The sequence below is a fragment of the Cheilinus undulatus genome, linkage group 15 (assembly GCF_018320785.1).
Source record: "Cheilinus undulatus linkage group 15, ASM1832078v1, whole genome shotgun sequence".
NCBI lineage: Eukaryota > Metazoa > Chordata > Actinopteri > Labriformes > Labridae > Cheilinus > Cheilinus undulatus.
This window is the reverse complement of record NC_054879.1, coordinates 35,880,633-35,907,806: the sequence shown is the minus strand read 5'-3', so window position 1 is coordinate 35,907,806 and position 27,174 is coordinate 35,880,633. Positions and strand designations below refer to the sequence as shown.

Below are 27,174 nucleotides of genomic sequence, written 5' to 3'. Positions count from 1 at the left end.
ATTAGTTATAACAGTTACTCCACTCTCCCATGTTGTTTTCAGTCTTTTTGCTAGCTACAGCTGGCTACAGCCTTATATTACTGTACAAAGAAGCAAAGAGGGATCAAACAATGTCATCTTTAACCTTGCAAAGAAGATGGATTTGCCAGACTCCATCTCTGTCATCAGGAAAATCCATCTTGAAAAGCTCCATTCTACAATATTTGTGCCAAGCACTGTTCAGACCAATCAGCATCATTTGAGGTTGCTGTGGGTGGGGTTTAGTTGTATTCAAAGTCGTTTGCAATGGTTGCCTCCAGTGCAGCAATTAGCTCAGCTGTAGCTGTAGTATAGCCTCAGTTTTACTAGAACTGGACCACATTTCTGCATTCAGTAAAGAATAAAAACAACACTAGAAGCTTTTAAAGATGGGAAAGATGTACTTGTTCTTCTGCCGACCTGCCTCAGCACGAGTTTATGAGAGTTGCTAGGGAAGGGGTTAGTTGTCGTGTGTGGTTCAGACTTTGACACAGTAGTAGTTTTGTCAGAACTGTGCAACATTTATTTATTAATACAAGGGCAGAGAGTAACACTAAAAGCTTTTCATGTTTATACTCTTCTCCCAGTCTGCTTTAGCATGAGTTTGCAATCATTATAGGTGAGGTTAGCCAGTTTATCTGATGGTTGCTGCTGTTAGCTGTTAGCTCAGATGTAGCTGTAGGAAATAGCAGTTTAATTGGAGCTGCACCACATTTCCAACACTAGAAAAGCACTTGGAGAGCACAGACTTCCGCCTTTAGCCCTATCTCCCAATAGTGAAGAATCCTTTAAAAAATTCCTGGATCCAGACGGTGATCCAGATCACTCCCAAAATCTAATCAGTACATCCTTAGGCCATTTCTGACATTTCCTGAAAGTTTCATCAAAATCTGTCCACAACTTTTTGAGTTATGTTGTAAACAAACAAACTAACTAACAAACAAACCCTCCTGATTACATAATCTCCTTAGCAGAGGTAAAAAAAAAAACAAGAGCAAAGAGCCATACAGAAAGCTTGTCTTGACAGAGAAGACGTTTTTGCACATCTCCAGACTAGTCTTGACGTCACTTTTATTCACCGAGAAGCTCCGCCATAAACAATCTACGGCAGCAGTAGCCTGTCAGCTCAAGAGTAGAAAGAGTGCCTTGTCGATCTGATTGGCCCATCATGAATGTGGCAGACAGAACATTCCTCCAATCACATTCCGAGGATTTTTCGAAAAATCCTGCCCTTCTCAATCGCTGTCTGTGGGAGCTTTCCCAGATGAATCCGAAATACATCCATGCAGTGGATATTTAAGACAGTCTCTCTAGCGTGTCAGGTTATGTCAACTTTGCACTAAAAGGAACATAATTGACAGAATGACACTTAATGACAGCATTCATAGACGTTCATAAATCCTCCTTCATGTGAGTTGCAGTGTCATGTCAGCCTTATGCATACCCCTTCAAATAAAGTGTTACCTTACTGGGTGAAAAAACAAAATCTTAAAGTCAAAATGAGGATGTTTTAGCAAATTGTAGTTTAGCTTTGACTTCACAAAACAATCAGTAGCACATGTGCCGTTTTCTCCATTTGTGGGTAATGGCTCTGTCTGTGGTTTGCTTGAGTTCCAAAGCCGTACAAATGGAAACCCATACCAGACCGATAGATATCAGTGACTTTGTCTCTCCTCGGCTGTTGAATTTTTGTACATTGTGGCCATGATGTGATGCTTTTTGAGATATTTTAGCCTACTTCACTTTGTTCTACAGGTTCTTTTTCTTGATTCAGCAGGTTTGGTGGTAATCAAGCCTGGGGTTGACAATGGAAATTGAACTCAACTTTTTTTTAAAAATAAGTGTTTTATGACAGAAATTCATGTTTTAACATAAGGGGGGATTACTTTTTCACATAGGGTCAGCTATGTTTGAATGGCCTTTGTCTCTTAATAAATGAAACTGTCATTTATAAACTGAGTTTTGTATTGACTCTGGTTATGTTTGTCTCAATAAAAAATGTTTGAAGAGCTGAAACATTTAAGTGTGTGCTTGAAGAAATCAGACCAAATACTTCTTCACAACACTGTAGCAGAGAAATGAATCCACAGTACCCAAAACAGCTGTTGCATTTCTCTTTATTATAAAGGTGGGACTTACCCTGGACAACCATATTCTATTGTTGTCTTAATCCTACTTTACTGTTCTCCCCAGCAGCTGCTCAGTGCTTTTTTAGATCAAATACTTTTTGCTTCTACTTTAGCAGATTTATTGGGCAGGAATTTTGCTTCTACTTCAGTAAATTCAACTCATAGTAACTGCACTTTTATTTGAGTGCAGTTGTCTTCTGCTTCTTCCACCTCAGCTAACAGACTGTTGACTTACTCAACAGTAAAAAATCATAAAAGTGTGCATGTTGGCAACAGGTGCTGTAAGTGTTAGCTCTCCAATTCTAAACCCAAACAGGGCGCCTTTAAGAAGCCAAGCTTTTTAGACCATATAGCCTCCCATTTTTGCATTTCTTTGCGTTTTAGTGTGTTTTTTTTTCACTGTTTTTGTGTGTGTGACTGTGCAGAAGCTGTCAGAGCCACATGCTTACAAGCTGTGCGGGCTCACATAAACTCAATCTAATTGGATGCTGCAGACTTCACAGTATGAAGCAATATTTGGTGATTTGAGGATCACATTGTTGGACACAGTGTATGTCCTGAGTGCAAAAATACAGCCCTCCAAAGTCAATACCACCCTCCCTCCCCTCCACTTTGCATCCTCTGCTCCCGGATCAGTAAATGAGAGTCAGTATCCAGGAGGAGGCGAAGGGGTTGCGGGGCTCCTCCTCAAGTCCTCGCCCCTCCTCCCCGAATGCGGCACAGCTGCCTTTCAGAACCCCGCCGCTCCAGCCCCATTCATCCTGGAGAGCCAAAAAAAAAAAGCGGCTATTTATTAGAATACTTGTTTTGTATTGTTCTGTGCCACACAAAAGACGCTTCATTATGTTAGAAGCAAGCCCCCTTTCACAGAGAGAAACAATAAGTTGGAATTGTCTTTTTTAGAGTGTATAATAAATGTCATTTCTTCTTGTCTCTGCCCCTCAGTGTGTGTGGAGTGGTGGGTTTGGGCACCGGGCGGGCATGCATGCATGGTTGGATGGATGGCCTTGGCACTCGAGCGGCCAGATTGTAGTGGGAGTAGCGGTCTTACATGCAGCTTTGGAGGGTTTAGGACGGCTTTAGGAGGATGGAGTGAGGAAATCTGCCCACTTGGTCTGGAGTAGAGGGGACGAGGGGAACATGCGTAAGTCTGCATATGGCAATTCCTTATAAAAGACGGCGTTTTATTCAAGTATACGTGTTTGTTTTGTGCGTAAAATGTATTTTGTCTGCAAATTACGCACGATTGCGCATGAATTTCACTTAATTTGCAGTCTTTTTCAGGTGCTGTGATGTGCAGTGTTCATTGGATAAAATATGCTTCCGTGGCTGCAGACTGCTGTTTTATTTTAGGACTAGTGAGATCTAGTCAGCTTTTGCTGCACAGAGCGCGCAGCTCTGCACTCATGCTGCTACCAGTTGCTCTCTAAGCGACTCAGTCTGATTCTGCGATGTGAAAATTTCGCGTCCCTCTGAATGATATATATAAAAAACAATCTGTTGCATGCTGAAAATTACAGAAGTATTTCTTTAAAATGTGCGCACTGTCAAAAATGAGATGACAGATTTATCTCGGTGCTTTAGTTTTGAGGGGGCGGCGCGTGGAAGAGGTAGTGGGGGGCTCATCATGACAACTTTACATTTGAGTGTGCGTGCGCGCAGGTGCATGTGCATTTGTGTAATCCAGCTCGCTCTCTCTTCCTTTTAGCATTTTTTGTGTGTGTGTGTGTGTGTGTGTGTGTTGAGGTTATCAGCAGGTGATCTCAACTCTTTTTTCCCCGTCCTCCTAAATTCAACAGCACACAGATCCACGCACGCACAGCCACGCACTGCACGTAGAAATTGTTCTTGTTTACTTCAGGGGAAGAATACAGATCTTTTTCTTTTTGTGCACGAGGGCTACTCTGCAATAGAGAGGGCACAATATATATATTTTTTTTTTGGTTGTCTTAAAGGGTGGATTTTTCCACACTCCTTGTGATTTTTTTTTTTTTTTAAATTCGATTTTGGTCAGATAGGGGCCTCGCTTCAACCGCTTTGACCCCTGGCCTCTTGTCGTGCACCATCACTGCAGTGTTTGCATCCTGTTGCAGAGCCCCGCGCGCACAAAGGAGCGAGGAGGTTTGTTAAGAGAGGAGTGACTGATGGGGGATGACAGAGAGAGTAAACAGGAGGGCCACTGGGGTCCCAGTGTCACTGTTAAGGCTAATACTCCACGATCCTTAAACCCACACATAACAACGATTATCATCATAATTGATTCTAATAATTATTCTTAATCCCATTTTAAAATGTCACCCTCAAATTAAGTATTTTAGAATTTAAATAATCTGTTTATTTAATAAATGTAGAAATATGTGAGGGTAGATTAAACACCAAAAACAATCTCATTTTTGTCAGTAAAGCAGTATCCCCCTTTTAATCCAAACATAAAGGCCTTCAGATAAATCGGTTGTTTTATCTTATGTGGTAATTTCAGCAGTAATAGCCACCTATGCGTAATGTGTTTGTGCTAGGAGGCCACTGCACCGTGTTCCTTTAATGTCTGTGCGTCCTGGTGCGCTGTTTTCCCTGGCTCTCACAGCCCTGCTGCTCTCCGACTCTCATCATTACATTGTCATCTCCTCCTCGGGCCTTCAGCCACATGGCCCTCGACCACTGGAAACGTTTTATTGACCATTGTGATCTCCCGTTAACCCCCATTACCAAAGACGCATGGATCCGTCCGAGTGATCCCGCTCCCTCAGGCCCTGAACGCACAGTCACATCAAGCTTAAGCTCCAATTAAAATAAAAAAAAAAACCCAGCGAAGAAACGATGGAATGATTAAATCGTTAGTGTCGCCGCGGGAAGTGGTATTTCGTTTTCCCTTTCAATTAGAGGTTGATTGGGCTTTTCAGGGGAGGTCAGCTGTGAAATCTGGATTAAATATGCGCGGGAGTCGAAGACGCACGGATAGTTTTTCCTCTCTTGGTTCACATCACGAAATCTAGGGGGAAATGTGCGTAAAAATGGATCAAAGCCCAATGAAAATAACAGCAACATGCAGCCTTTCTCCTCGTCTTTCTTTTTCCACCACCAGGACGCGTCCAGCACCACCAGCAGACGGCGTTAAAGGCGCATTGCCCCGACAATTTCATGTCATTATATGGCTATCCATCCATCGGGGGCTTCTCCTCTTAGACCAACAGTTTTTACCAAATCTCTCTCACACCATCTTCTGCACTGAGAGTGTGTTATTTCTCTCCCTGACACCTGCTATTATTCTATACTTTAATTACATACCTGGAGGGAGAGGTGGTTTGGAAATTGATTTTGACGCGCTGTAGGAGCATCAAGTCGTCTGAGATTGGACTGACTGTTATGCGTAAAAATAGGCTGCATTTTTACGCACGCTTCCAGCGCTCACAGTGAATTTGAGAGGAAAAATAAACAGCTTGACTTGAAGTACAGATAAATGGAGAGAGTAGATGTTGGGAAATCATTTTGGAAATACTTTCACTGAAGCCTTTGAATTAAAAAGTGCTCTGAAATGAAGCAGATTTTTTTTTTTTTTTTAAATGTTCAAATTCATCTACTATTTTAGAAAATATGTCGATGTTTGACTCATCATAATCACAGGCAGCACCCACCTTTTGGCCGCCACATCACAGCAAACAAATCTTAGTTATTTTTGTTTAGTTCAAGTCTCTTACAGCGTGTTTGGAAATTTCAAATGCCTTGTGCTATTTGTGGGATTGACCCTCCTTTTCTGCCTCCTCCTCCTCCTCCCTCTCCTCCTCCTCCTCCGGTGTGTTCTTCCTCTATGGGTCCTCTAGTCACCTGACCAAACTCCATGCAAATCACTCTGCTGCTACAGCCTCATTGGCCGCTTGTGGCTCATTTAACCGCTGTCAGTGCGCATCATATGGCCGCCGCTTTAACTAACTTCTCAACTCCGACAGGGAAAGTGGCTCCAATGCGCATTCTATCACAGTGGATGTGAAGACAGGCTGAAACACTCGTTGGAGAACATTTTACTCCCCTTTTCGGATTAATTTTCCATCTCGTGTTTGATTCATTTGGGGTTAGAATATTAATTTTGAAAAGCCAGTGCTTCTGTGCGCACTCGATCCTGCGCGCGCCTGAGCTATCTTGAAAAAGACTTTTTCTCTGTTGGTGGTGAAGTTTAAAAGCAGGTGAATGTATAGCATGATGATGGAAACTGACCTCCATTCCCCCGGCCCCCAAACGAACACGAGCACGGGGCAAACGGGGCCGAACAGCGGGTCCAAAGCGAACCAGGAACGGGTGAAGAGACCGATGAACGCGTTCATGGTTTGGTCCCGCGGGCAGCGGAGGAAGATGGCACAGGAGAACCCCAAAATGCACAACTCTGAGATCAGCAAGAGGCTCGGCGCCGAGTGGAAGGTGATGTCCGAGGCTGAGAAGCGCCCTTTCATCGACGAGGCGAAACGGTTGCGAGCCATGCACATGAAGGAGCATCCGGATTACAAGTACCGGCCCAGGCGGAAGACCAAGACGCTGCTGAAGAAGGACAAATACTCCCTCGCCGGTGGACTGCTTTCTGGGCCCAGTGGGGGCGGTGGAGTTGGTTTAGGGGTCGGGATGAGTTCATCCGGGGTCGGGCAGAGGTTAGAGAGCCCCGGGGGTCACGGAGGCTCCGCCAGCTCCGGCTACGCGCACATGAACGGCTGGGCGAACGGCGCGTACTCGGGGCAGGTGGCTGCAGCAGCGGCGGCCGCAGCGATGATGCAGGAGGCTCAGCTCGCCTACAGCCACCCGGGGAGCGGAGCTCACCACCACCACCACTCACACCACCACCACTCACACAACCCGCAGCCCATGCACCGCTACGACATGACGGCGCTGCAGTACAGCCCCATCTCGAACTCTCAGAGCTACATGAACGCTTCTCCATCCGGCTACGGCGGGATCACCTACACGCAGCACCAGGGCTCCGGCGTCTCTTCCTCGGCTGCCATGGGGACGTTAGGGTCGCTGGTGAAGTCGGAGCCGAGTGTAAGCCCTCCCGTCAGCAGCACACACTCTCGGGGTCCGTGCCCCGGAGACTTGAGAGAGATGATAAGCATGTATTTACCGACCGGAGAGCCGGGGGACCCGTCAATGCAGAGTAGACTCCATGCCTTGCCGCAGCATTACCAGAGCGCAGCGGCTGGAGTGAACGGGACGGTCCCTCTAACACACATTTAGACTCCCAGAATAATTGAAAACTGCAAACGAACACATAACCAAATATTTACCTCTTTTCTAAACCACCCCGGCCCCGAGAACTACCTGCATTTTGTACAGAATGTTTATTGTAAATGAAGGTAAATAGCAGATTCATCTCGGCTCTTTTGGAGTAGCCACCAGTGGAATAATATACGAATATGAAGCTGAGATATTGGTTATTGTGCTCTCATCTTTTTGTCCATCACTTCACAGTCTTAGTTGAGGGTTCCGCCAGGTTCACATGCTGATGTTTGGTTCAACTGTCTCATATTTTTTGAGGGGGGGGGGGTTCTTGTAAGTTATTGAAAAATGAGAAAACGTGTCATAATCTTTAAAAAAGTGCTTTAAAAGAAATGGGAAAGTCACATTCTTTAAAAAAAACCATTTGTGTTCATTTGCAGAAGCCTGTGTCTTAATTCTTGGAAATCATCTCTTTTTATTGTAACACTAATTATTGTAAATTGTGAATAATTTTAATATTTCAAAGATGACGGGCAACTGCTGTTGTAATTTAAGTGCTTTTCTGTAAGTGAAAAGCCCTGATTATTGCAATGAAGATGAATTGAATAAATTTCACAAGATCTTGCTTTGATTCTTAAGACGAGCGTCTTACATTGATTATTTTTCCACAATCTTCCTCACATGAGTGTTCTTAGGACAACTTCATGTTCTTAGCTTCCTAAAGAGTCAAAGAACCACCTGTTTAAATTTTCACGCCAGCCGGACACAGATCCCACGAGCTTTCAAACGGCCTAATTGTCTTCTAATTGTTTTCTAATTGTGCGTAATTGTGCGTAAAAGCCGGAGGCCTAAGAGGGGAAAGCATATCGGTGGATGATGAGTTTCAACTTTTATGTCACTTATTTTATTTATATAGAAGCGAGAAAAATTCAGCTTTTTTTAACACGAAATGTTCAAGCAGGCCAAACTTTATTCAGGCTTGTTTTTTAATAACTGAGGCGAGGGAAGTTGATCCACACGCGTAAAGCTTAAATCGGATTTTGCATACATAACCATTATTGTAGTTTCTGACTGATTGTTTGGGGGAAATTTTCTTTAAAATCTGGATTGTAGAGAGTGCACGTGAAGGCCTCATATTTGTTATAAAGAAATATTTATATTTATTTACCAGTGATGATTTTACCTGAATTGTGCCATTCACAGCGTCATTTCCTCCTGAAGTGGCACATTAGATGTGACTCTATTTCACACAGGAGAGGAAAAAAAATAAAGAAAGTGAACATTAAAGCTTCCAAAATTGCTTAAATGAATATTTAATTTCACCACATCTGTGGTTGAAGTTGTTTTTAAGTTTCGTTTGACGCAAACAAATTGACTTGAATCGGTTTCTTGGAACGATCTAGTCCAAAATGAATGACGAAAAAAAGTCTTATTAAAAAGAAATGATCATCTTCTTTAAAGCCTTTTTCAAAATAAAAGTAGAATATTATCCGGTTTTAAATGAATAAATATAATGAATGCATTTTAAATTTTCATCCACATGGAGAAATGATTTCTTGAAGTGTTTCCTTTCAAGTCAAATCTAGACATAAATAATGATGTGTAAGGGATAGTAAAGTGATTTTAAAAAATGATATAAAATTAAACTGATCAAATAAAATTATGAAGAATTCCAGTATTCAAATCTCAGATCTTTTTTCTGCTCTGGAGATTTGGACATCCACCTTATCTGCACCTTTGCATCGACTGAGCCATTTTTAAGAGAAAGAAAAACTTAAATCAAAATATAAATGATGTTTTTGAATAGACTGATGTGTATAATCTAATATCCAGTTTGATCAACATCACAGCAGGATCATGAAGGAAGCGCATCTCCAGAACCTTCAGCTCTTATTTTGTTGAACAAGAAACAAAACCATTAATGATGATAAATCAGCAGTTTAACAAATATTCATGTTTACTGATATTTTAGGTAGAATTTAATCCTTAGTGCACGCTTTAATTGTTTTTAGTTGATCCTTTAGGTGCGTTTATTTTGCTCTTGTCTCCTGATAAATCAGAATTAAAGGGAAACAAAGATTTGAGCTGTAAATCTGTAATCATCACTGCCTCAGAGGTCGACAGTTTTTGTAATAAAAGAAAGAAAAATATCTTCTCATCTAAAAAAAAAAAATCAAATAATAACATTTAGGACAATCAGAACAAAGGAAAGCATGGGATACTTTCAGATCTAATCCAATGATCACTTCACCTCCTGCACAGCCTGGACTCAAACTTCCTCCCTGACCCAGCAGACAGACGCTCGTGACGATCAGCTGATGTGGTCACTGATGACTCATCACATTTTTACAGCTGTTTGATTCTAGATGCCTCTTAGATATTATCAGACGTTTTAAAAGCATCGCCATAATCCCAAAGATACGCATGCATCCTCTCAGATTATTAATCCTCCTTAAAAGATGAAAAATGAGTCTGGAGGTGACGTCACTCTGACAGGCCACAGCTGCTTTTGACGTGTGCATCTTTGTGTTGCCTGTAGGCCTCGTATGTAGATACAGGCTAATAACCATAGACATGCAAATGAGGGACATTTATGTGTACTTATGCATTTAAAAAAATCAATTAATCTCAAATACATCGTTAAAGGGCCTATTTCACACTGATGAAGACTTGCACGGTGTGTCAATTAAACCTGTTAGGCCTCATAGTGGAGCGTGGCACGTCTGCAGGCTGCGCATTAATCTGCTGAAAGAAAAACCCCACAGGAACAATGACTACTGGAAATTACTTTTAAATTCCAAAAGCGCAAAAGAAAGCGCATCTGTGGAGACATCTCTGCGCACCGCAGCCTCCTCGTGCGTTTTTGCATCTGTTTCCATCTTATCTGTTGATGTGAAGAGATGCGGATTAAGACTGAAAGCGGCGGGGAGGCGGAGCGCGTCACGGCGCATCGCCCTGCTAAAAAGAGGAGCGTTCTGGCAAATTTAACCCGAATAAATTACACCTTGAGGTGGAAGAGGGGTAAGTGTAGCGTGCGATGTATACGCGCGCCGCTCGTTGGTTTGTGTGGCGTGTTTGCGCGCGCGCGCGTTCGTGTTGAGCTGACCGGCCAATAAATCTCTCCACCGTTTGCTGCTCTTATCTTGTAGCCACCGATATATTCCGTGCTAGGAGGCCATCAGCTCCAGCGCACACTCGGTGCCTCGTAAAGCCCCGATCCCTTGCACTCCCTGTCCTAAATGGGGATAATTAGCGTCACTTTATCACGCCTCTGCATATTTTCTCCGCGTCTCCCCCCCTTTTCCTAAAAAAAATTACCAGGCAGCCTGCTCTCGTCGCCCGCTCTGTCACAGAAGATTATGGAGACAGATTGCACAGAGCGAATGTGCCGGGCGAGATTAGCGCGGAATAGAGAAAGCAACTGGGCCAATGAATTCCTCGGAAGGGCCTTATCGTGCAATTACACGTTGACATGTTTAACAATCTTGCTGCCTCTTAATCCTGCAGTGCTGCTCTATCTACCCACAGCTACCACGCTGCACGCCGGCACACAGACCTAATGCACCGAAACGCAGCACAAATGTCCTGAAAGTTATGAGAAATTGCTTTATTTTCAAACTTTGTGCAGCATTGAAACGCCTTTTTATTTCCCTTTTTTGTATTTTTCAGATTTCTCCGTTGTTGGAATAACATCTGCACTGGAACTTTTTGACAAGAGGTGAGATATTAGAAGGAAAAAAAAAATGTCTTTATCTGGTTTATTGTCGCCCTAAATCTCTGTTTCACTTCACCAACTAATCAAAAAGTGACAAAACCCCAAAGAAATGTTGGTGCCATCTCCATCCAGAGAGGCGTTTTACGCACAGAATTGCCCATCTTGTTTGGAGTTAAATGTAGACTTTTCCATCTCTCTGTCCAACATACACTCCCCCCTCTCCTCCCCCATCACCCACTCCCCGCCCCTGCCTGGCGGTATATCGGGGCCTGTGTGGGAGTGATTGTGGAGCGCCACTGTAGGAATTTGGCAGCGGCCGCAGTTTGGAGAGCCGCCCCACGCTGAGCCCCATTCAGCGGCCAGCGCGCTGTGAGGTTGGGAAGTTTCACTCAGCCGTACAACTCAATGGCCCCCACAAAGGCGATTACAAGCCCCAGCGCATTCCTGTAGGGACCTGGGAGCGGCGCAGGTGCGAGGGGGACCCGGGTAACCCGTCAGAGGAGTGATAAACACGGGACAGTGCCGGGGCCACACAAAACCAGCCGCGCCACAGGAAGCGGGGAGCTTTTTTTTTTTTTTTTTTTTTTTTTTTTTGGAGGAAGGAGGAGAAAGGGAAGAATAAGTTTGAAGAGGATGGAAGTTGGGTGGGAGGAGGTGAAGAATACTGAGTGGCTTCACTGTCCATCACTGAATGAAAGGAAGAGGAGACTTTCAATCAGGGCTGCAGCCAGGATTTCACAGAGGTCATGAGTCCAAAGTCTCACATTAAACCAGCCACCCACCTTTTTAAAGAGTGGACTTTCCACTTTATCAAGTAAAATCCAGCCTTTTAACTCATCATACATAGTAGATGTAGTGGCATATAATTTATCTATCAAGCATCATGCTTCATATAGTTCATAAAGAACATCATTATGCAAAAATAAGAATTTAAAATACCTAAAGTGAAAATATAAGCCCCAAACCCACTGATTTTAGCTTCTTTAAAATGTAGAATATTAACAACACCAATGCTGAGACCTACATGATCTTCAAATAGTTCCTGTGTAATGAGAAGTTGGTGAGTCTGGTCAGAGATACAAAATACTTTTATTAAATATATGGATTTTTATTGAAAGAAGTTAAGCACAAACTGGCCTTTACAAATCTGTGAAAACCCACATTTATTCCAAAATATGTGCCTCATTATAAAACAATTTCTGCTTGACAGTAAAAATAAGAAAAATACCTCAAATTGTTATAAAAATTGTAATCTCAGTGCCATCAGTGCTACAACACAAGCTTTATCATTATTCGCCAGTAAAATAAGTCGAAGCTTTAAAGTTGGTGTACATTAAGTCTCCCATAGAGGTGCTTTGTGGAGAATTCCTCTCATTCCTGCTGTGAAATAACTTAACAGGGTCAGAAAGTGTGTTTAAATAAAGCAAATACATTTGGTAGGCAAAGTATATCCATCTGACTGACACTTTTTTCAATATCTATATAAAAAGGAAACCTATTATTCATTCAGCACTCCCCTGAAACCTCCTAGTATCGTTTATTGTCACTCTTTTTCTTCTCTATTTGCAACTGAATAAAGTTTTTATGTCAACAACATCAAGTCATCAACAAGTTCTGATAAGTGCCTGGACACGATCCTTGATAGGGCATGAACAGTTGGAAACTACAGCTATGATCATAATGGGCCATGGAGCCGGTAAAGCCGGCAACACTTTGGTGAAATGTTTGCGAGGTCTGTGAGGAGATAGGAAGTCTGTGTTGTAGGGTTGGACATGAACCTCTTCCCCTACCTGCCACTTTGGCTTGTGGATTCAAAAATCTGTCGGCTACTCAAATTTATTTACCATCCACTTTCCTTTAACAAGCAGCAAAATGAGACGAGGTTTAATATGAAATCAAGACTTAAAGTATTTAGTATTTTTATATAGTATTTAAGATATTTCTCAATCAAGATCAGTAAATAAGTAGGAGTTAGTACACCAATGATCCAAACTGGTGCTCATTTTAAATCTGTTTTAATCTGTTTGTACTATGTAAACATGCAAATGTTTGCTGCATGACATATGGGAGCACTGCAAATTTATGAGGCATGTTCCTGCATTGAGTGCCAGACTTAAAAGAATTAAATATTTCATGCACAACTCCTACAATCTCACACCAAAATTCAGGCCTTGTTTAAATATCTTGGACCTGGGTGTGTGAAGCATCAGTTTACAGACTCATATGATACTGTGTCAAACCATTCCAGCTCACAGACTGTAAACATTTGACAGCAGCTCTGAGACTGGGAGGAGGAGGTGGGGTCTACCGGTTAATTAGTGATTAGGTCTGCTAGGTTCTGGTCATAAAGATGGTAAAAACAAGCAAAAAACAGGACTCAAATTTCATTCAGTTATGTTACTTTTGTTTATTTGCCCGAGTGGAGCAAAATCACCAGACACTGCTCAGAAATACATGCATTTGTCTGGTGGCGGGTGCTAATTTCCCACCCTGCTGTGTTGTGATTTTGGATCATTTAAATGTCCCCGAGGTTGTGTGTATAATTCATTTTAAAAAATGCACTGAAATCTCTTGGTAAAATTATGCCGGATCTATAAGGAGAAAAAAAATATCAGGCAGTGCATTTAAATGCAGTCAGAAGCAGTTGATTATTGAGCAATGCTGAGGAAAACTGGACTTTAAAAATGCATGTAAACATGGTCATCCAACTAAAATGGTGCTTAACTTTTCATTCGGACCAACACTTGTTCTGCACTTGCTCTACAGTCTCCTCACTGGGCTTTGATCATAGATGTAGGACATATTGGACAAAACTTAAGGCAACGTTCACACTTCAGGCCTTATTGCCCAATTCTTATCTTTTGCCCAGATGTGGTTCTTTTGTTTGACTCTTCACACTGTGGTCGAATTTCAAACAATCAGATATGCATCTGATTTAGTATCACATAAAAAAAGTGGCCTGAATCTGATATGAGAGATTGGATTCAGTGTGGCTGGTGCTGTTTACACTGTCAGGAAAAAAAACAACTGATATGAGTCACATGTGAGCAAAACAATCAGATTTGGGTCACTTTTAACTGCAGTGTAAACGTAGCCTAAGTGACGTCAGCTGTTTGGTTACTCAAGGGGCCTTTTGAGGCCAATCCAATGCTGCTGCCATATTGAAAGCACTGTATCAAACTAACTTGAGATCAAGCTACAAACAGTCAAAGAGGTGGAGCAGAGGTGAGTCTTAGGCCTCCTGACAAACAGATACTTCAGTTATGTCAGCCATGCCCCTAATTATGCATAAATCAAGATCTGTATTTAAATTTTAAAAAATTACCTCCAGTGTGTCCATAAAACAAGGGTGCATTTGTATTCATCCTGAACCATGTTTTGGTGCACACAAGTAATACACACTTTAGCCGGTGTTCTCTACATCTACATATCAGCATGTAGCCTTTAATATGCTGTTTAAAGGAAAATTAACATTATTCTTTTCTGTGTTGCTTTTTAATTTGCTTCTTTTTAAAATGTATTTTTCTTCTTTTTTCATGTTTAATATGCCACAGCCTGTATTAACTATCATAGGTAGTTCCACTAACATAAGAAGGATCAAACTGTCACCTGAAAATAAATGAGGGAATCCTCGAATTAGGCCTATAAACTTAGGACTTTATGTTGCTTTTGTACTGATGAACCACATCCATGCAAACTGTGATCCCAAAACCAAGGTATGAACAGATCCATGGCCTTTGTGAACCATTACACTCCTGCCTCAAAGGCATCATCTGTTCCTACCAAACCCTTTTTTTAAACAGGCTGTAAGCATGTTTATTTCTAATGTAAAATGGACATTTTAATTCATGGTGCATATTGTCATCTGGTGTGTTTGCAGCTAGCCTCAAGTGGATACCCAAAGAACTGGAGTTTTTTGTTTTTGTTTTTGTTTGTTTGTTTTTTTTGCCCTTTTTGCATTGGCTTCATTTTTCAACCACAGAAGCTGCCACTTGGCTGTCACTCGGACGTTAAATAGCATAATAGCTAAACATAGAAGGAGTCGTGTCGTGTTGTCGTTGATATCTACAGAAGCTGTATGGTGTTAACAAAAGTGAAATTAGTGTAAAAAAATGTAAAGAGCTGTTAAGTTTCTTCGTTCTCAGTAAGCCAGCCAAATACGAATATCAAATTAGCCAGCACAAAATGTACGAGTCTATTAAACAAATCCTGCATTATTTTTATAAACACTGTCCTCTTATCCCAATTAGATGGTCTTTTAAAACTGTAATGCAGCCTCCCACCAATAGTAGCCACTGCAGCTTTAGTTAACAGCCACTGGCTTCCTGCCAGAGCTTTCCCCAGCACTTTGGCGGACGTAAACATGAGAAGCTTAGTCTTCAGCGTGTGTTTTGAACTAGAAAATAGTAATAAAGTTGTATGCAGGCTTTTGAAGGTTATGCACAACTGAAGTGATGACTAACCACATTAAGCACAATATTAGTCTGCAAAGAGGAACTAAGCCTGGTGGAGCTAGCTGCTAACTTTAGCCACAGCCTACAGAGGAGACCATCCTTACACCATACCTGCTAACACAACGACCCTGGGATAAATTTGACTGTTTTCTGAGCATTTTTTCCTCAAGTTGATAAAATGCCATTCAAATGCACGTTTAGCTGAATTGGGAAATGGGCGCCTGGGGACATCCTTAGTTGACATACATCCAGTTTATTGCTTTCTAACTTGTTAGCCAGGTCAACAGTAATAAGACAGTAGCTCACAATAATCATAGTAACAGGTTTAAGGGTCGCATATCGCCACTTACTGTAACAGGGGTGGACATTCTCCAGTAAATAAATTAAATTTACTGCTTTGCGTGTAAACCCGGGGCAAGAATTGTCCAGTTAATTACATAAATTACCTGACTTAACTGCTTCTAAGCATACTGAGTGTTGTTTTTAAATTATTCAACTGCCCTCTAGTGCCCAAAAAGTATTTACATGCAACTTAAAAGGTAAGTTTCTCTATTTATTTATACTACAGTTTATAGGTTTTTTCCTTACATCACATGAAATTGGCTTTTCTTCTTGACAACAATCTGTCTAGCAACATTCATTGGATCTTCCCTTTTCCAGTTTGTCTCTAAAAACACTTATTAGATAGTTGGAGCAGTCATATAGGCCAACACTTGAGGACTTATCCTGAAGAAGTAGTTGATCAATGGATGTCCACGAGATTAAGACTGTTGGCCTTAGTAATCCAAGTATAGTACACTTGGTCTGTTGAACTATTTAAGTCTATCCAAACTTAAAGCCTAGGCCTCTAAAGGCTGCTGTTTAAACAGGCTAAAGACCATGGTTAAAAGGAACCAATAGTGACAGCTGGTCAAAGAGGTGTTGAAAACAGCATCCTCCCCTGCCAGTGTAATCTTTTTGTATTGCTTTCTTGACAAACAGTTGTTTGTTTTTCCAAGCAAAGCATCACCCTATCCTCCTACCTCTGACTTCTCAGTGGTACAGGAAGCCTTTTGTTGGAGAAAATGTAACCAGTCTGTGAAATCTAGAAGCTGAAAATTCAAACTTGCACAAATCCATCTGTGACTATTAAAGCAGCTTTTCTTTTCTCTTTCCAAAACGAACAATTAAGATGGAATCATTACTTGCCTTAACCCTTTAAAACTCTGTGTGTACATATAAGGGCATTTCATTTTGGCTTTCCTACAACATACTAATGAAAAATTTCTGCTATTAAAATGTTTGAAACAATTGTCTGGAATGTCTGTTGAAGACTAAATAATTTACTTACCATGTTGGGAGGATCTGGATTTAAATTTTCAGGAATTTTAGGGAAGTTGGATTTTGGGGATTTGCTGTGTAAATTTCAAGTATCTTCATAATAATGATAACTTCATTTATATAGCACATTCAAAAACAAATGTTTACAAAGTGATTTAACAGACATAGCAAAGGTATAACTCAGGAATTAATAGAGTATATAAACAATCAAAACTAGCAGAGAAAGTATTGAAAGTTGAGAAAAAGACTAAATCAACTGTAGCACAAAAGCCAGAATCAACAAACACAATTTAAAGGAATAGAAATGACATAAATGATCTTGAAAGGCAGTTACGACAGTAAATGATGAAACATCTAAAGACCACATCACATTCAATGAATTTTGCTTTCAAACTTTTTGGCAATTTCATAGGCGTTTGGGAAATTTGTTTGGGGATTTGTGAAAAGTTCAGACATATTCAAGGAATTTTAGGAAATGTAGGTGAATTTTTGGAAACTTGATTGGGATTTTGAGGGTGGAGGTGTCTTGAAATTGTCAAGAATTTTGGTGGAAATTGTACGTTTTTGGATGAATTGGCTTTGAGATTTTGGGGAATTACTTTAACATTTTTAGGAACTTACATGATATTTTGGGGGAAATTTTATTGGAATTTTTATGTTTTATGATAAAGTTTCAATGAACATGTGGGAAATATTTGAAGAATATTTGAGCTGCTTAACAAATTTATTAGACCACCTCTCATATTTGTCTCAAAGACCATCCAACATCATAAAGTGCTTTAATGCGGACTCTTTCATTTTCAGAGAGCTCTCCACATTTTACCATTTTGAACAGGAATGAGGGATTTCAAACTGAATTCACCCAAATTTGAGCCAGATCACTGGGCTTCTCTGAGAAGTCAGAAATGAATCAAGCATAACATTCAACCACTAAAACTCATTTTTCTGTTCAGGAATGCAAGTAAATAACTATAATTTGACATATTAATCAAGAAATAATAATGTGCTTTACTATTTTTTTCATTTTTTTTGTAAATCAGTAAATTTGAAAACTTATGGATAACAATAATAATTATGTTTTAGCATTGAAAATATCATTTTGGTTAAAGAGCTTCTACATATTGGTGTATTAACCATTGCAGAAACATAAAAAATGATTTTGGTAATTACCAATGCTGTTAATTTAGGGCAGATGTGGCATAAACCTTACTTTGGTTAGGGTAAGGGTGGTCTAATAAATTTGTTAAGCACTGTATCTGAGAATTTTCACAGAAATTTTAGGGAATTTGTGTTGATTTTGAAAAGGAAGATTTGGAGTGGACTTAACAAAATCTTGTGGTTCATCATCAAAATAACAAGAAAAATGACTCCATCAATACCTCTCTCAAAGACTGACACCATTTCTTATTGAATAAAGACCCCAACAGCTGACCTATGGGCTGATGCCAACTCATATACTCAAAAACCATCCAGTGCAGTCATTTCTCCAGGAACAGGATCTTCAAGAGATAAATGGACATTAATTTTTAAAAGGAAAAAAAACACTTCATATTCAAAGACAAACCTGAGTTCTTAAAATCATCAGATCCTACTAAACCCAAATACGTTTCGGAAACTAAAAATGCAATCCAAACAAAAGATCAGGTCTCAGGAGGTTAAATTATGGTTGTCAAAATGTTAATGCTTTAGCTCTTTTTCATGCCATGTGTTTGATAATGAAACCTATCTGATATCTAAATGACAGAATCCAAACTACTGAACCTTTAAACAGCAACACCTTTTTTATTAGACAGTTATGCAGGCTAGGAATGAATCAAACAGAAATCGCAGGCATATTCTTTCACATTGTTTAGATTGTACAAATACCAAGCCTTGGCAACATTTTATCACCACAGTTTATTTGAACATTTCAAGACCATAGTCAGGAGTTAACCTGCAGTTTCTGATAAATAAAAGAAGAAATTAACCAATAATGGGTGCCGCAGACTTCTATTTTTGTTTTTTTGTTTTTTTAAATCCCAAACAGGGATCGTCTTCATTTGATTCTGACTCATATCTTTTTGATGTTTAACTTTCTGGTGTTGTAACAACCCAACCTTTCGAAAACACTTAACCCTACTGTTGTGCGTAGTGCCATGGTGGCACTTGGCCATGCAAGGAGATGTAATCAAGTGGCTGTTTTTCTCAAATAAAGCAGAAGTCTTTAATCCTGAGATGATGTTAGAAAGAACACAAGAAGAACAAAAGTGCCAAGAAATGTAAAATAATTTGGATAATCTCTGCTGTGGATGCCATCAGCTCACATCAAAAGTCTGTTCTGTACACAATCAATGCTGGACCTAAACTTTGGTCCTGTTTTTATTAAAAATGGCATCCAGTTTAAGAAATTGATCCTGAAGGATAATCATGCCATAGTCAAGTGTCCTGATACTTTCGTACATCCCTACTTACAACTACATCCCTTGCTTTTCTGTCTGACATCAATTCCACTCACAAAATCACAAACTGGACCCATCCCACAGGGCTTGTGTTGTACAACCCAGCTGCAGTGTCTCTCTATCTCCTCCCCACACGCTCACAAACCCACCAGATGCTGTAAAGGATTTCTGCTCCTGCATGGCAGGTGATAACTCTCAGCACAGTGAAGATTGGGTTAATGAGGGGTCAAAGTGTTCAAATAAGAAACAGCGGTTTTACGATGCCTGCTGAACACTGATAGCCGTTTGAACCGGCTGACCTTTGACCACGGCCGGGTCAAGTGATCAACAAACTGGGTCGTTAAGATTTGTCAGATTAGAATGAGTGAAGGATGTTTATGTTGCAGCAATATGTCCACATGGTACAGATAAATAGTTCTTAATGGTTATAACCCTGATCAATTTGTTTCCACAGCCATTAGATTGTTGTCAGCTATCAGACTGTTTAAGGTTCAGGATAAATTTGATTAATCTTGAACTGAACTGATAACCTGCTGCTTATGACCTATTCAGCTCGCTGAAACATCCACGCTATATTTTTCAATGAATACATTCATGTACTATGATTATTATCAGTGACAGTTACTATCATTATTATAGTTCTTACTGCTTCTATTGGCCACATTAAAATCCTGTTTACAACCCATACCAACCTCCTCTTATCACCACCTGTCCAATTACTGTATGGTATGTTTCACCAAATTAGAAGGTAGTCTCATCTGAAACAACAGTACTGTATACAAGTATTGTATACCTCTGGCTCTCAACTGATTCAGTCTCAGAAAAATCACAACCCAAAATTCCAGACAATCAAATTTATACTAGGTAAAATTCCAATTCAAAAAGCTTTATTCGTCCACGATTAAAACTATTCCATTCAAGGCACCTAGAATGGCAGCATTATAAAAATCAAAAAGCATAAGTCAAAAAAAAAAAAAAAAAAATCACAAATGCATTATGAAAAATATCAAAAGAAAGAGAAGGGCTTCTAAAACATAGATATATATACAGTATAGAAATGTCTGAACAAGAATGAACAATATAAACCTGATGATTGTAAATATAGATCTCAGGTATTGACAGTAAGGACAGTTAAACATATGAACCAAGCTGTACAATTACAGTAAAAAATTGAAAGCCCAGAATGGTTGTATTGTAATGAAGATTGGCAAAAGTTCCAACTGCAAATAAATGTAGAAGCAGGGTAATGTGAGATGGATCAATACCAAGTAAACAAAGTGGTTGTAGTGCAATGAAAAACAAAAATGTCAATGAAAATATTAACAGAGGTTTATGAAATGGACTGGTTAAAAATGTAGTACTGAACAAAAAAAAAAAGAGTTACCCTGTGACTGTTGAGTGGTCATCAGAGGTACTCTGTGACTGTTGACTGGTCACCATAGTTACCCTGTGACTGTTGACTGATCACCAGAGTAACCCTGTGACTGTTGAGTGTTCACCAGAGTTACCCTGTGACTGTTGAGTGTTCACCAGAGTTACCCTGTGACTGTTGAGTGGTCCCCAGAGTTACTTTGTGACTGGTCATTAGTGAAACTCTGTGAAAATTGCTCCAAGACCAATTTTTTTGCCCAGACATACCAGCTTAGAACCACTACAATTTACTATTTGTCTTTTTCCCTCAGTATTATATGTTGAATAATTTTAACATTTTCTTACTTTTATTGTTTTCTCAAGCCACTATGAGTTCTTGCATTTTATACTTAAATTATGTAACTTATGTTTCTATTACTATACATTAGTGCTGAACAATTCAGCAATAATTGTAATTATACTGGACAGTGTTGCGACTACGATAATGATATAATACATTATTGGTATCAAGAGTCTACGTGTTTTGTTATCAAGTAAAATGGATAATAATAATAATTTTGAAGAGTATATTTCTCAACTCAAAACATGCAAAATATAAGTAGCATGAAAAAATACAAAACCTGAAATTTTTACAGCACTTTCAAAAAAAAAAAAATATTTTCCACAAAGATGTTAAAGCTTCTTCTCAACATTGGCATTGTTGTAAACTTAAAGGCCGTTGTGCATGCATTTTTGTAAACCTTTCAAGCACTACTCAATACAAATGCGATTACGTAATTGCGTAGCCTGACACCACAATTGTGATTAGATCAAGTGTGCAGCACTCCTACATTTTGTACAATGTTTAATTTCTCATAAGACCAGTATGTCAATTTAAAACATTACCTCAGTTGTTAATGGCATTAAAACACCTACTCTCTATTATCCGTCCTTATTTTATTATTATGTAGACATCTCTCTGCATCTTTCTCTTTAAACCTTGCACTAAACATTTGTTTTGAACATTTGGATACCAAGTCAACAGCACCTTGTGCTTGTGTCCATACTATGCATTAACAATATGTCTGTAGTGACAACCTGTGATTGGAACTCACTTGCTGGATTCTTATATAAACAGCAGCCCATTCATCATTTCTGGGGTTCTCAGGCTTACTGTGGTTTATTTGACACTGGCAATAACAATGATTAGCCTTGAGCTAAGAGGACCCTCTTGACAGCTTTTCTCCCTCATTTTGTCATAAATATATACTTTGACAGCAAAAATATACGATTTAGTAAATAAACCTTGTAGGATACTGATAGGATTGAAATGAAAACTCAGTTCAAGATGACATGTTGAGCAAGAACTGATCTGTTGTATGCAATGTGAATGATAGAGGTTGGACAGTACGTACAGACTGTAAATTCTGATGGCCCCTCTGACAGACATTCATCTGAGCTGAATCTCAAAATGGAAATACATGCTAAATCTTTGGAAATAGTATTGGATTACACTTCTATTTAAGGTTAAGGTAAGGGTTAGGATACCAAAAGTTGGTAGTTGACTGAATGGTCTGCTTACAGGAGAGAAGCTTGTCCATTTAAAAACACTGTAAAGCAGCAGTTATAGCTTACATAGGTCCATTAGCTGTGTAAGCTACGCAGGTAACAGAGTTACAGAGCTAAAGCTAAGCTTACAAAGCAGCTACATAATCTACGCTACCTGCGCAGTTAAGTTAGCTTTAGCTATGTTTGCTCAAGTTCACATTGTTAGAGCTAAAAGGTGTCAACGGTCTGTGCGAGTGGTTATAATTAATGTACAGTCTTCAGCTACACCCCTCTCCGTTTAAAAACAGTTTCCTTTTTCCATTTTTTAACAGACATAATAAAAACCAAAACAGTGCTGGTAAAAAGCTGTTTGGGGGCTGAAAGCCTGGCTCTTATTACCCAGCTGAGCCAAGTGATCCAGATCTCTAAAACAAGAAGCATATCCCATCAGTACTAGTAAGCTTAAATGAATGTAAACAAGCTATGCTTTTTCTTTAACCGTGGAGTACAAATTACATCAGTTGACGGGCAGAAGCATCTGCACTACCACACAGTGGCCGAGCCAGACATGTTAATTGTTTGGGTTAAGCCCAAACAAAAGATGTTCCAGAGGCCCACTTTCAATAATTTTTTGCTTATCAGACAGTTTTATGCACTGTTTAAACACATTATAACACAAATTTAGATAAAAATGACCAACCTTTTGCTAACAAAACATCATTTGATTCAAAATTATGCATTTCATCCAAAAGAAATCCTTCAGTTCTCACATCTTTTTTTTTTTCTTAATTCCAATTGTTCTAAAAGTGTTATTATGATTCTATAATCATGATACACCATGTTGAAGCTCAATAAAGTACATCTCTGCTTGCTAAAAATAGGAGGGGTAAGAATTTGGTGTAAGTTTGCAACTATGCATTTTTGAAGAAAGAACATAAAATGCTACAAATGGGGTTACAGATATTGATTTATCCACTAAAATGCTTAAAAACTGTATTTTTAGAACCATTTATAAATAATTGTTTATACTGCAATGATTACAAGAAGTCTTAATGGTAGAGGTGTGTTTTTTAAATCAGGTCTGGCTTTAAGAATTTAATTTCCATGTTGTGATCAACAAGCCCCAAATGTTTGTCACTTATTTCTTTTTGCATTGGTTTTTCACAACACTCATGAGCAACATACTTTTATTTTAAACAACCAACCAGTCTTGGATATCAAATCCCCTGCACCATTACCACTTGGTATCTAACTTCTTAATCAAAATGGTCATGCAAGGTTAAAACAAAGTATCTGTTTCTCTCTTTTGGTTTGATGGTCTACCCATTTTGCTTCATCTGTTATTTTTTGGCCTTTCTCCACCTATGTAGTCAGTGTAGGTGGCTGTCCACCAACACTCTGGTTCTGCTTGATATTTCTACCTGTGAGAAGGAGGGTTTTTTCCTATCTGAATATGCTGATACACAAATGCTGTCATCTGTCTGTCGACTCTCTTTCTTCATCTCCCTCTTTTCCTTTCTTGGTCCAGTGAGTTGTTGCTGTCCGCTAAAAAGTCTACTTTTATTTTCAAGGTTTCAGCTCCTAATTTACTGTTTGTGCATGATTTTGTTTAGTCATTTTCTCTTTTCACTTGTTCTTATCCCAGCTTGTCTTCCCATTGGCTCATAGCAGACAGCTGTTTAACCAGCAGCTCTGGAGGTTTCCTGTCTGTCTGGTCAGTCTACCTGTTTGTTTCGCTGCCTTTCTTTTCTTTCCTGTCACTTTGACTCCTCTTTCTCTACTTCTTTCCTTCTTTCTTAGCTTTTAAGGTCACAGATGATGGCTGTCTACCAATAAGTCTGGTTGTGCTTGAGCTTTCCTCTCATTAAAAGGAACTGTATTTTATCCCTCAGTCTCGGCATGTCTCTTTACAAAGGGTTTTCCACTGATGAGTCTGGTTCTGCTTGAGGTTTCTGCCTGTTAAAATAAAACTTCTTTTCAATGTCTTTCCCTGTCTACATGTGTCTATTTCCTTTCCCCTACCTCCCCTTCTTTTTCTGGTACTTTCTCTATCCCACTTTCTCAGCTCATGAATCAGATGGCTGTCCAACGATGAGTCTGGCTGTCTTCGAGCTTTCTTCCTTTTGAAAAGTGCGAACTCACTGGTGGATAAATCCTGTACCTCTTTAAATGATACAACAAAGACTGCCTGACACCTTTGTTTTGATTCAGCATTATATAATATGAATAAAAACATATTGGTTTGTCTTTCATATGAAACATTTCATTTTGGTCTTTTTTTTCTTTTTACAGATTATTAATTTGTGATATTTCTATCTTTTCTTTGTCCATCTCTTTCTCTGTCTCTATCTGTCCATCACCTCCAGAAACAGTCCACCACAGCCGTCACTGGTGGACACGGATCCCTGTGGGGGCCTGTGATTAACAGATAGCAGCTCGTCTCCTCTGCTGGCAGGCCATCATTACCACAAGCACTAGAAGACAGGTGATGTGGGCGAAAAGACCTTTTGGAAAATGTCAGCGACAGTCAGAGCCCCAAATTTTCTCCATTTACTCTTTCCCTTGTGATGCTACCTACTCTAAACCCCTTCATTACGCAATCTCTTCCTCCTATTGAGTAATGTTTTGTATCGAAGTACAGTGTCTGATTTCAGAGTTTTATTTTATCTTATGATCGGAGGAAGAAAAAAAAAGAAAATCCCAGCCCTGTTTTTCAGCAGAATCGGCAGGGATAAACACAAACAGAGAATAAAGAATGAAAAGGAAACAGCAGTGTCGGCAACTGCTCCCCTTTTGCTTTTTTCTCCTTTCACTGGAGCCAGATTCACTGTCTTAATACTCTTAGTCCCTCTGTTGGCATGTTTTCCAAGAACCCGCTGCATTTTTAGATTTGTAAAATCCGTCAAAATGCCTGTAATGAATATTTCTGCAGCCCTGAGTGTATTTAATGTGATGTGTGACCGGCCTAGTGAGACACATGAACTGATTTGGCACTGAAGAGGGTTTGTTGTCATTCCTGAGGTCAGTGTGGAAACCATTATTCTTAATTCTTACTCTTAACATTACTGAGTTTTGTTTTGTTCAGACCTTTCCTGTGAATGAATCTTTGTATCATGTACATTTTTTGTTTTCAAGCCTAAGAGGGTGTTGAGGCCATTTGGTGGCTTGACCGTGTTAATGCAAAAAAACATGTTTGGGTTTTTTTCAATAGAATTTTGACAAATTTAATATCATAACCTGTAATCGGTCAATAAGAAGCTCTGTACATCTTTTCGCATACACTCAGGATGTTCATAACCAAAAATGTCCCATTGAAACCCATTTAAACCACAATTTTGATCCCCTAGCCATCACAATGAAAAAAAAAACATGAATTCTATGATATTAGACTTAATTCTGGAGTCACTGCTTCAAATTTGCAGTTTTTCCTGTTTGTCAACAGATATCAGCTGTTTCCCCAAATTTGGCAGGAGGGGATATTGCATTCATTTTTCCTGGTTTCTGGTAGGGGCTTTAGTGTAATAAATTATAGAAAATAATGCAGAAAAATCTGAGTTGTTGCTCATTATTAGCTGTGATAATACCATTTTGGGAATTCCAAAATAAATGTAGTTTATAAAATATAGTTGTTTACTTTATATAAAGATAATAAACTGGCATTAAAAGGGTCAAATTCCTTAAAAGAAAATCAATATTTGATATTTATAATAAGGTCTAATCTTGGTTGCTAACAAGTGAAAAGAAATTTAACATACACTATTTTTATCGGTATTAATGTATGAGCTCCATTTGTGGACACAAACCACCTAAGTGGAACGTTTTATTAAAACCATTAAATAAATAAATTAAAAAAACATAATCAAAGTTGTTGCCCATTAGTAACATACTCAAGGCTGTTATTTCCATCAAGGAATTCCAATTTAATTTATTATGAATAATATTTAAAGGTGCAATGTGTAATATTTAGCCAAGTAGCATTTAGCGAAACTAAACAGGTACAAATAGAGAATCATATTCATAAGAAGGCCTGTCTAAATCATTGTTTTTTATAATGTGAATATCCAAAATGGTTTCATTTTAGTTTAACCTTGACCGTTCCATTTATTCATATATAAATTATAAGTCCAAACAGTTGAAGGCTGTTGATAAAAAATGAGTTGTGTTAACTTAAAATCCAAATTAGCTGTTTCAGCACTATTTCTCTGAACACATTTTTAGTTTTAAGTAAACAATCTTCAACCATTTAGGTATTTTTGGCATTGTACTCAAATAATTTGAAAATTGTCCCTTTTTCAAGAATGTCTTTGGGCAGTAGACACTTTTGCACCATAAATTAAGTTACTGACTAAGTTAAAGAAGTCCCGCCTTATGGACCACCTTAAAAAAATTGCCTCAATTAGTTACAATGTCTTTTCAATTCAAGCTTACTTCATGCAACTTGTTAACTTGAGTTGAATAAACCTAGTTAATTTTTTTTGTAACACATCATGGCATTTTTTTCTTTTTTTATTGTGTGGGGACCATCAACAATACACAATGGATAGTATACTGAGCATTATGGAAGAGGACTTCCTGGTTCAGTGCACTGAAAAAGAAAATCATGGACCTACATAAAAAAATTCTTCCACCTGTTAAAAGCAATTGATTTAAGTTTATTCAACTCAAGTGAATAAGTTTCAACTCAAGTTAACTTCATGCAACCTTTTAATTTGAGTTTGTTAAACTGAAATTATTTGCTTGTTACAAAATGAAGCATCATTTCAAGGTCCCTGTTTTTTATTTTTCACTGTATATGCACTTTTCAGTTATATCCGTTTTGAACACTTAAAATAATTAATTTCAAACTAATCTAGCACACTTAAAATGGTAAAGTTAGCATTAGTAGTTATTGCTCTAAAATATTAAGTTAGTGTAATTGCAGTGCATTTATAATATACACGTTATCTGAACTCGCAAAGGTAAAGATTAGTTTACTCTATTTTTAAAATTAGTTTTCGCATTTTTTA

At 39.0% G+C, this 27,174-nt stretch overlaps 1 protein-coding gene across 1 annotated transcript; it reads left to right on the top strand.

The window, feature by feature from the left end:
• Positions 1-6,077: 6,077 nt before the first annotated feature.
• sox1a (SRY-box transcription factor 1a) lies at positions 6,078-26,736 on the top strand. Its single transcript, XM_041807779.1, has 3 exons — positions 6,078-7,169; positions 11,013-11,061; positions 24,535-26,736. Exons 1-2 carry the CDS (start codon positions 6,330-6,332, stop codon positions 11,031-11,033), a joined length of 861 nt encoding a protein of 286 aa, XP_041663713.1. The 5' UTR covers positions 6,078-6,329; the 3' UTR covers positions 11,034-11,061; positions 24,535-26,736.
• Positions 26,737-27,174: the final 438 nt, after the last annotated feature.